Genomic DNA, 11281 nt, shown 5'->3' with positions numbered 1-11281 from the left:
GAGGAACCCAGGGCCTATTCATTCAAGGGTTTTTATTTATTTGTACTATTTCCTACTGAGGTAGCCGCCATGCTAGTTAACTGTGCCTTGAATTCTAAATAAATCACTGACAGTGTCACCAGAAAAGCATCATCACACCACCTCCTCCATACTTCACTGTGGGAACCACACATGCGTAGATCATCCGTTCACCTACTCTGCGTCTCACAAAGAAACTGCAGTTGGAACCAAAAATCTCAACGGACAGATTTCCACCGTTCTAATGTCAATTGCTTGTGTTTCTTGGACCAAGCAAGTCTGTTCTTCTTATTGGTGTCCTTTAATAGTGGTTTCTTTGCAGCAATTGGACCATGAAGGCTTGACTCACGCAGTCTCCTCTTAACAGTTGATGTTGAGATGTGTCTGTTACTTGAACTCTGTGAAGCATTTATTTGGGCTGCAATCTGAGGTGCAGTTAACTCTAATGAACTAATCCTTTTCAGCAGAGGTAACTCTGGGTCTTCTTTTCCTGTGGCGGTACTCGTGAGAGCCAGTTTCATCATATCGCTTGATGGTTTTTGCTTCTGCACTTGAAGAAACTTTCAAAGTTCTTGAAATTATCCGGATTGACTGACCTTCATGTTTTACTAATCCTTTGTAAACTTCTGGAAAAAATTGTGATTGACCAGATACAATGCTATTTCACAGTAAACAAATTGACAACAGAATTTCAGCATGGTTATAGGGAAGGACACTCAACAAGTACAACACTTATACAAGTGACTGATGATTGGCTGAGAGAAATTGATGATAAAATAATTGTGGGGGCTGTCTTGTTAGACTTCAGTGCAGCTTTTGACACGATCGATCATAGTCTGCGGCTGAAAAAACGTATGTGTTATGGCTTTACACCCCCTGCAATAATGTGGATAAAGAGTTACTTGTCTAACAGAACACAGAGTGTGTTCTTTAATGGAAGCCTCTCAAATATAATCCATTTAGAATAAGGAATTCCCCAGGGTAGCTGTTTAGACCCCTTGCTTTTTTCAATTTTTACTAAAGCATGCCACTAACTTTGAGTAAAGCCAGAGTGTCTATGTATGCGGATGACTCAACACTATACACGTCAGCTACTACAGTGACTGAAATGACTGCAACACTCAACAAAGAGCTGCAGTTAGTTTCAGAGTGGGAGGCAAGGAATAAATTAGCCCTAAATATTTCTAAAACTAAAAGCGTTGTATTTGGAACTAAACACTCACTAAACCCTAAATCTCAACTAAATCTTATAATAAATAATGTGGAAAGTGAGTAAGTTGAGATGACTAAACTGCTTGGAGTAACCCTAGATTGTAAACTGTCATGGTCAAAACATATTGATACAGTAGTAGCTAAGATTGGGAGAAGTCTGTTCATAAAAAAAGCAATGCTCTGCCTTCTTCACAACACTATCAACAAGGCAGGTCCTACAGGCCCTAGTTTTGTCACACCTTGACTACTGTTCAGTCGTGTGGTCAGGTACAACATAAAAGGACTTAGGGAAATTGCAATTGGCTCAGAACAGGGCAGCACGGCTGGTCCTTGGATGTACACAGAGAGCTAATATTAATAATATGCATGTCAATCTCTCCTGGCTGAAACTTTTATTTATGAGAGCTATTGGCATGTTGAATGCACGGAGATGTCTGTCTGGAATACTTGCACACAGCTCGAACACCCGTGCAGACCCCACAAGACATGCCACAAGAGGTCTCTTCACAGTCCCCAAGTCCAGAACAGACTATGGGAGGCACACAGTACTACATAGAGCCATGACTACATGGAACTCTCTTACACATCAAGTAACTCATGCCAGCAGTAAAATTAGATTTTAAAAAACTGATTAAGGCCTCCCGGGTGGCGCTGTGGTTAAGGGCCACCAGAGACTCTGTGCTGTGCCACCAGAGACTCTGGGTTCGTGCCCAGGCTCTGTCGCAACCGGCCGCGACTGGGAGGTCCGTGGGGCGACGCACAATTGGCCTAGCATCGTCCGGGTTAGGGAGGGTTTGGCCGGTAGGGATATCCTTGTCTCATAGCGCACCAGCGACTCCTGTGGCGGGCCGGGTGCAGTGCACGCTAATCGAGGTCGCCAGGTGCACGGTGTTGTCTCCGACACATTGGTGCGGCTGGCTTCCGGGTTGGATGCGCGCTGTGTTAATAAGAAGCAGGGCGGCTTGGTTGGCTTGTGTATCGGAGGACGCATGACTTTCGACCTTCGTCTCTCCCAAGCCCGTACGGGAGTTGTAGGGATGAGACAAGATAGTAGCTACTAACAATTGGATACCACGTAAAAGGGGGTAAAAATTCAACAACAAGAAAAATATATTTAAAAAAATACAAATTTTAAAATAAAAAAAACTGGTTAAAAAAACACCTTATGGAACAGCGGGGACTGTGAAGCAACACAAACATTGGCGCAGACACATGCATACACACACACACGATAACATATGCACTATGCATACACATGCATTTAGTACTGTAGATATGTGGTAGTGGTGGAATAGGGGCCCGAGGGCACACAGTGCATGTAGTGCATGTATTGTGAATGGATTGTAATTTGTTTTAAATTGTATAAACTGTCCAGGAAGAGTAGCTGCTGCTTTGGCAACAGCTAATGGGGTTCCATAATAAATACAAATACAAATGATGAGGTTGTTTTTCTTTGCTTATTTGAGCTGCTCTTGCCATAATATGGACTTGGTCTCTTACCAAATAGGACTACATGATTCCATATGTGTTATTTCGTAGTTCTGATGTCTTCACTATTATTCTACAATATAGAAAATAGTTTTAAAAAATATATTTAAAAAACCTTGAATGAATAGGTGTCAACTTTTGACTGGTACTGTATATATGAACACTTGGCCATACGGTCTGTTCACAGTTAGGTATCCCCCTGCAAGATGGTATGAGATGTATTCTCCATGTAGCATGTCTCCCCTCCTGAATATCGTAGTGGTCCGACTATAAACTGTCCTTTGTGGAAGAACGTCTGGGAAATAGCTCAGTCCTTTAGATAAAAGGATAACTTTTCCTTTTGTGTGTGTGTCAGTCACAGGGGGACCGGGGGAAAGGAGCACTGTGTTCCTCCTTGCCGTGTGGGGGACAAGGGGGTTGCATGGGAACTCTTGAGAGGCAGGATGTTGTACAGACCATTCTCCCTCTGCAGGGTCATTGTTGTCATGCTAACATGACATCTTTGTCACACACAATAACAGTTCTGGCTCTGCTGACACCTGTCCTTAAGTTAGAGAGGTACTAAAACGGCAAACTTCTTAGTTGGACTGTCGGACCACTTGTCAAGTGGTCTTTGAAGTTTAAATCGCTTAATTGGATCAGAGGATACTTTGAAAAAAGGATATGTCACAAAGATAGAATTTCCCATTTGGGAAAACAAACTGGGTGTGGCAGGTGGTAGAGTCAGGTGTGGGGGAAGCCTGTCTTCTAGTATGTTTCAAAATCATAAAGCAACTTTAATCCCAAGCCCAACTGTAACCGTTTCTGTGACGTTTATTTCCCTCGTGGTGTAACTCCAAAATCTGAGAGAACACAGATGTCGCTGAGCTCTTTATTTCTCAACATCTGCGTTTTGAACAGGCCTGTTGGGAATATGAGCATAAAACCAGTCTACGGGGTCATGAACCCTCCCACTCCATATGAGCAAGTCACAGAGCACAAGGGTCAGGGCATGCTCTATCTCATACAGTAGATGTAGTCATACACTCGGATACACCGCTGTGGGGTCTTTTTATTAAGTTGTAAATGTTGTCGTTCACTGTAAATGGAAAGGACAGGGCGGCAGGTAGCCTAGCGGTTAAGAGCATTGAGCCAGTAACCGAAAGGTTGCTGGTTCAAATCCCTGAGCCGACTAGGTGAAATATCTGTCTGTGCCCTTGAGCAAGGCGCTTAACCTTAATTGCTCCTATACGTCGCTCAGGATAAATGTTTGCTAAATGACCAAAAAAATATATATAATAAAAAAAAATATCCAAATGAGTATTCAACAAAGCTGTGGTATAGTCACAGATCACTGTGGTGAAATATTAATCCAATACCTAATTACATTTGTGTCCCTTTTACTCTTTTGTGATTTTCGCACACCACAACGTGTTGTTTGGGGTTGGTGACATACAGTGCCTTGCGAAAGTATTCGGCCCCCTTGAACTTTGCAACCTTTTGCCACATTTCAGGCTTCAAACATAAAGATATAAAACTGTATTTTTTTGTGAAGAATCAACAACAAGTGGGACACAATCATGAAGTGGAACGACATTTATTGGATATTTAAAACTTTTTTAACAAATCAAAAACTGAAAAATTGGGCGTGCAAAATTATTCAGCCCCCTTAAGTTAATACTTTGTAGCGCCACCTTTTGCTGCGATTACAGCTGTAAGTCGCTTGGGGTATGTCTCTATCAGTTTTGCACATCGAGAGACTGACATTTTTTCCCATTCCTCCTTGCAAAACAGCTCGAGCTCAGTGAGGTTGGATGGAGAGCATTTGTGAACAGCAGTTTTCAGTTCTTTCCACAGATTCTCGATTGGATTCAGGTCTGGACTTTGACTTGGCCATTCTAACACCTGGATATGTTTATTTTTGAACCATTCCACTGTAGATTTTGCTTTATGTTTTGGATCATTGTCTTGTTGGAAGACAAATCTCCGTCCCAGTCTCAGGTCTTTTGCAGACTCCATCAGGTTTTTTTCCAGAATGGTCCTGTATTTGGCTCCATCCATCTTCCCATCAATTTTAACCATCTTCCCTGTCCCTGCTGAAGAAAATCAGGCCCAAACCATGATGCTGCCACCACCATGTTTGACAGTGGGGATGGTGTGTTCAGTGTGATGAGCCGTGTTGCTTTTACGCGAAACATAACGTTTTGCATTGTTGCCAAAAAGTTAAATTTTGGTTTCATCTGACCAGAGCACCTTCTTCCACATGTTTGGTGTGTCTCCCAGGTGGCTTGTGGCAAACTTTAAACTACACTTTTTATGGATATCTTTAAGAAATGGCTTTCTTCTTGCCACTCTTCCATAAAGGCCAGATTTGTGCAATATACGACTGATTGTTGTCCTATGGACAGAGTCTCCCACCTCAGCTGTATATCTCTGCAGTTCATCCAGAGTGATCATGGGCCTCTTGGCTGCATCTCTGATCAGTCTTCTCCTTGTATGAGCTGAAAGTTTAGAGGGACGGCCAGGTCTTGGTAGATTTGCAGTGGTCTGATACTCCTTCCATTTCAATATTATCGCTTGCACAGTGCTCCTTGGGATGTTTAAAGCTTGGGAAATCTTTTTGTATCCAAATCCGGCTTTAAACTTCTTCACAACAGTATCTCGGACCTGCCTGGTGTGTTCCTTGTTCTTCATGATGCTCTCTGCGCTTTTAACGGACCTCTGAGACTATCACAGTGCAGGTGCATTTATACGGAGACTTGATTACACACAGGTGGATTGTATTTATCATCATTAGTCATTTAGGTCAACATTGGATCGTTCAGAGATCCTCACTGAACTTCTGGAGAGAGTTTGCTGCACTGAAAGTAAAGGGGCTGAATAATTTTGCACGCCCAATTTTTCAGTTTTTGATTTGTTAAAAAAGTTAGAAATATCCAATAAATGTCGTTCCACTTCATGATTGTGTCTCACTTGTTGTTGATTCTTCACAAAAAAAGACAGTTTTATATCTTTATGTTTGAAGCCTGAAATGTGGCAAAAGGTCCCAAAGTTCAAGGGGGCCGAATACTTTCGCAAGGCACTGTATAGGCTGATTATAGCCAAGAGAACCGTTTTGATTTCTGGCTAGCAAATTTATCTGAGGTTGGTGTCAGAGTTGCTGTGTGTCCTCCATCCTCACTAAGGCTTTGTACTAATGTATAGGTCTACTCCACTCCACATCTCACCTCACGCACTAGGAGATGAAAAGGCTGTGTGTGTGCGTGCGCATGCTTGCGCTCGCGATCGATGGCGTTTAATAAGCATAACCTGGCGCTGACCCTCAGCAGTCCTCTGTGTTGCTCCTTCATCAAACACTGTGATTAATATTTAATGGCCTAGCCATGTCAGAATGCATGCATCTCTTAACACGTACGGCAGAAAAAGGAACAACATAAAGGCTACGAATGCTTCGCTTCACTGCAGCCACTGATTAGGAAATCATACAAGTCAATTGCTGCAATGCAATGGGAGGTTGTTTCTTGCCTCGCTGCACAAAGCTAGAGGATTCAAGATGAGTTCTTTAATCTTGTTGGTGAGGATTTCACTCTGTTAATAGTTGATATTAGGTGGAAGGATAGGCTAGCTACCTTCTTCTCTGTCTGATACCACAGTGGTGATACATTGTAGGCTATTTACACTGTATATAGATAATTTTTATTGACTGTATGTTTGTTTATTCCACGTGTAACTCTGTGTTGTTGTATGTGTCGCACTGCTTTGCTTTATCTTGGCCAGGTCGCAGTTGTAAAGGAGAACTTGTTCTCTACTGGCTCACCTGGTTAAATAAAGGGGAAATAAAATAAAAATAAATGTGCCTATTATTCTGAGTAGAACACCAAGGTTATTTCCACAAAAAAACACATGCATGCTTTAATAAATACAGATTTGAAATGGGATTCCGGTAGCAATCCAATGTGTGAAGAAAAGTGTCATCTCAGAAAACAAAAGGGAACTATATGGAATCGGTAATTTGGCTTTCAGCAACCAGAGCCCAGACCTTAGGTCAGAGTGGACAGCCATTTGAAATGTTGGAGTCACTTCTGATTACGATGTGAAGCTCATCTTAACGACACTCCCAGGGAGTCGCAGGGTTCAGCTTTTACTTTCTTAGATAACATCCCCAGATTTGGGTTTACGATCCTCTTAAGAAACAGACGGCTCTCAGGTAATTACATTTTGTGACAATCAGCCAAGCCAGGGCTTGCCCCGTTGCCCTGAACCGCCCGCTTGCTCAATAGACGTGCGTGTTAAGAGGAAATCAGATGCACAGCTTTCTTTTTACCACTAGGTGGGAGTATGAAATCATGTCTGCGTCAACAAGGAGTGGTTTTTAAATTAAACCTAAGTTACCTCTGCAGGGTAAGTTTGGTCAACTTCATGTGCGTAATGTTGATAGTAACACAAATGAATAACTGTTTCCTCAAAGCTGATAGTTGAAGCTCCAGGTCAGAGCACAGATCGAGGTAAATGAAAACAAAAAGTGTCATAACTTTGTAATAACAGTGTTATAGCTGTAGGCTTAGTTGTTAGTTAATAGGTCTATCTTCATTCCAGACATTCTGTTATGGACACACCTCATTTAGGTCCAGTGTTTTGACTCACAGAAGTTCGTTTTAAAACGCTCTCAATTGACATCTCTGTCCATTGCATGGATCTTCATCCAAATAACGCTTAGCCGGGCCACAAAACACATAAGAGCCTTGAAAAATACCTCAAACATCAGAGGATCACAGTCACATTTGACATTTTGCTGAAAAGAAATTGCACCTTTTATGTGGGGTTATATTGTATCATCTTATGCCAATGCATTGGGTTTACTTGGACACAAAGATACATTTGCTGCAAAAACGTCTGTCCCGGGGCGTCCTAAGATGTGACATGATGTGAACAGACCAGCTGTGGAGCATTCACTGCCATTTCAATATCATGTCAAAACCCTACGGTCTTCATAATAGGCTACATAGAGAGTTGAGACCGAGATGTTTTGATTCAGCTTTATAAAATGGGAAGAGTTGCAGCTTCAGCAGCTCTGCTCTGACAAAAACCAAAGCGAGAGAGGAGCCCTAAAGTTCTTTTAATTCAATAACGGCGTCCATCAAAGCAACAACAGCCGCGCAAATTGGACATTAGGGGATCCTTGGCGCATCTGAGGGACACTTCTAACTACATGTCACCTTTATCCTCTGCCATTAAAAAGTGAGATCAAAGTCTCCGACAGATGAAAAGAACCCATTCCCTACATTTAAACTCTATTCAACTTGGTCCTCTTTTAATCAATTAAGTAGCGGGCCTTTGCAAGCATGTGAAGAGTTTGAACCCTTATGGAGAGGGGATGCTTCAACTCAACCCCTGCCTCTAATTACGAGGCCGATGGTTAAAAGGGTTCTCTTTGCTGCTCGGATTCACAAAAGCATCTATTACAGCGGTCTTCAACATGGTGACTGACTGACCGCAAGGAACCACCAAGTACTGAGTCCCAGGAGGGAGTGATTTGTAGAAGAATCAAATAGCTTTAGAAAAGTTACACGGAAGTTTTACATTTATCAAAATGTTTATTTTTATTGTCAAAATAAAAGTCAGATTTGCTTTTTTACAAAGAGACATCTTCTACACTTTATACACATTTACAATAGCTTATACATTTTATTTTATACAGAATTTACAAGTTTGTACATAACCATTATATAAATACATCTTTATAATTAAAAAAATGACACATATAATATTTGGGCACTATTAAGGCTTAATTTAAACCATCTTTGATATTGTTCTGATTGATTTATACAATTACATCTGACTGGCACTATGTTAAGGTTATCAATCAGTCCTTATAGGGTTATGAACTAAATGTTTATTTGCGTAAAAAGAAAGAACACATAATGCCCATGTGCCCAGAAATGTCAGTCTGCTCGTTCTATACATATGAATGGGTAGGAATGAACTCTTGTTAATGCCAGGTAGGCTACAATGTTATAACCAGTTCTTCAACATTATGTTAAAATGCTAACTGGTATAAAAAAAAAGAGTGCTAGCCAAGCTCCGGAACAATTAGCCCATTAGTCCATCCATGGGTTTCTCTTCAAACCTGTGACAATGGCATCTGCTTTGGGCAAGATACAGAGCTGGCAGTACCCGATCTCCAGGTTAGTCCTGTGCTCACGTCACTGTACATTGAGCCACTGGTGCCTTTGCTACCCCAACAGCAGCGCGTGCAGAAGGTCCTCCATGATTCCAGGGTCTTCCCCGACCATATCCACACGCCGGACGTAATGCCCACCAGAAGGCACATAAAGTACTTCAACATGAAGACCGCATAGTCCGGCTTGTTCAGTTCATGCTCCGACAGACAGGAGCAGTTGTGGGTGATCTCCCAACTCTGTCTGTTGTGCTGCTCGTAGAAGTAACAGGCCACTATAATAGTGGCAGGTACGGTGTACAACACTGTGAATATCCCTATCCTTATCATCAACTTCTCCAGCTTGTCTGTTTTGGTGCCACCCTGTTTGATCACGCTGCGTATCCTGAACAGGGACACAAACCCGGCCAGGAGGAACATAGTGCCGATAAATAAATATATGACCAGGGGGGCCAACACGAATCCTCTCAGATTGTCCAAATTTTGATTGCCAACGTAGCAGATTCCAGCCACTGAGTCCCCGTCCACAGAGCTGAGGGCCAACACAGCAATAGATTTCATACTAGGGATAAGCCAAGCAGCCAGGTGAAAATATTGGGAGTAACTGGCTATGGCTTCGTTTCCCCATTTCATCCCAGCAGCCAGGAACCATGTCAAAGAGAGAATGACCCACCAGATAGAACTCGCCATGCCGAAGAAATAAATCAAAAGAAACACAACAGTACAGAGTGCAGGGCCAGTGGTCTCATAGTGAATGTGTTCCACGTCATACTCCCGGTTGCAGGCCACCTTTTCGTGTCCAGCGATTAGTCTGACGATATACCCGATGGAAACAAACATGTAACAGGCAGAGAGGAAAATAATGGGTCTCTCTGGGTACTTGAACCGCTCCATGTCTATGAGAAAAGTGGCAACCGTTGCGAACGTGGACACAAAACATAACACGGACCACAGACCTATCCAGAACGCGGTAAACGTTCTCTCGTCTTGCGTAAAATAGGGGTTATGGCAGGGCATGGCGCAGTTTAAAAGCTGCCCGGTCTTCACCCGGTTGTAGAGGTGATGCCGGTCAGTGTTTACCGGGACCATGGGCGAAAGACACTTGCACTGCGGCTCGCAGGGAGCCGGCGGTTTGTATTTACCGGGAACACCGGGTCGATTGTGTCCTTTGTTGTTTTTATTAGGGTTAAACGCCTTACCCGGATAGTTGGTAGGCTTAGAAAGGACCGGTGATACTGTGGTCGAGTGAGTCCTATTGTAGTCCATACATAACATCTCCGGATTGCCTTGAACCGGTAGCGAGTCACATTTCATTCTGTCTGGCCAGGGAAAACCATACTGCCTCATAAGAGGCGCGCAGCCTGCCTTCGCTCTCTCGCAGACGCTCCGACACGGTGGCAGGGGTTTCTTATAGTCCTCTAGGCAAATAGGAGTGTACATGCTGCAGAGAAAGAACTTGAGGTCCGGCGAGCACTGGATTTCAACCAGAGGCCAGAACTGGTGTACCTCCAAACCCGCCTCGTCCTGGGTGTCGTGATTGAACTGGTTGGGCATGTAGGTATAGTTGTAGCCGATCCCCTTGCACAGAGGCACGGCAATCTCTTGGCAGGTGATCTCCTTCGCCGTGGTGCCGCTGGATCTCGGTAAAATAGCAAGTGCGAGAAGCAGGTATATCCCCGACAGGTAGCACTCCATCCTTTATCGGATCCCTCTCCTCTGTTGATAAAACAGCAGTACAGTAGTCCTCCTCTGCCTGCTCCTGTCTCTTGCCAGAGCCTGCCCAGTCTAATTAGATCGTGTACAGTGAACCCATCTCGCTTACTCTTTTGGCACGGAGTTGCAAGCAATTTGCAAACCGTGTATACTTTCAGAGGAGGAGCGGGAGGAGAAAATATAGCCTTCAGGCGAGCAGGAGCAGTCAAGATGGCTGAGGACTGAGGAGAAGCGAGAGATGCAGAACACCCGGCTTTATTCCCTTGTAAAAAAAAAAAGGGTGCTATGGTTATCCTGTAGCTTATCCTCGACCAGGCCTCTTTCCCCTGAATTGGTTTGCATGCTCCGTTTAAAACGATTATAGAAGTTTAAAAATCGTGGCTACTGTTTCTCGAAAAGCAGTGGCTACATTCGTTGTGTGTGCTCTATGTTCTATTGCCCATACAATTCGTTGTGCCACGGACGCCACGTTCAGTATTTATATTGGAGACGTGAAGTCCTCCCCCCATGCTCCGTTGACAAATCAGACCGCAGGGGCGGGACTTTGGGATAAGTCAATCAAGTTTTCTCTGAGCGTTTTGTTTGATAGCCTTAGTTTGTTTTTCAGTTGCCTACGGTAATGTTTGACCAATTCCATTAGAAATGCGACGGAGTGTTCGTGTAACACAAGGCGTAAAGGGAGGTGAATAGGTT

General features: G+C 43.3%; 1 protein-coding gene across 1 annotated transcript; it reads right to left on the bottom strand.

Annotated features, from left to right (window-relative positions):
- Nucleotides 1–8271: 8271 nt before the first annotated feature.
- Nucleotides 8272–11037, bottom strand: LOC139420406 (frizzled class receptor 8a). Its single transcript, XM_071170468.1, has one exon. The coding sequence runs from the start codon at nucleotides 10568–10570 to the stop codon at nucleotides 8819–8821; it is 1752 nt and encodes a 583-aa protein (XP_071026569.1). The 5' UTR covers nucleotides 10571–11037; the 3' UTR covers nucleotides 8272–8818.
- Nucleotides 11038–11281: the final 244 nt, after the last annotated feature.

This window comes from Oncorhynchus clarkii, chromosome 11 (assembly GCF_045791955.1).
Source record: "Oncorhynchus clarkii lewisi isolate Uvic-CL-2024 chromosome 11, UVic_Ocla_1.0, whole genome shotgun sequence".
Taxonomy (NCBI): domain Eukaryota; kingdom Metazoa; phylum Chordata; class Actinopteri; order Salmoniformes; family Salmonidae; genus Oncorhynchus; species Oncorhynchus clarkii.
This window is presented reverse-complemented; position numbering and strand designations above follow the sequence as displayed.

Excerpts from the sequence above, each read along its gene's own strand:
- LOC139420406 (XM_071170468.1), bottom strand. The coding sequence starts at position 10,570 with ATGGAGTGCTACCTGTCGGGGATATACCTGCTTCTCGCACTTGCTATT.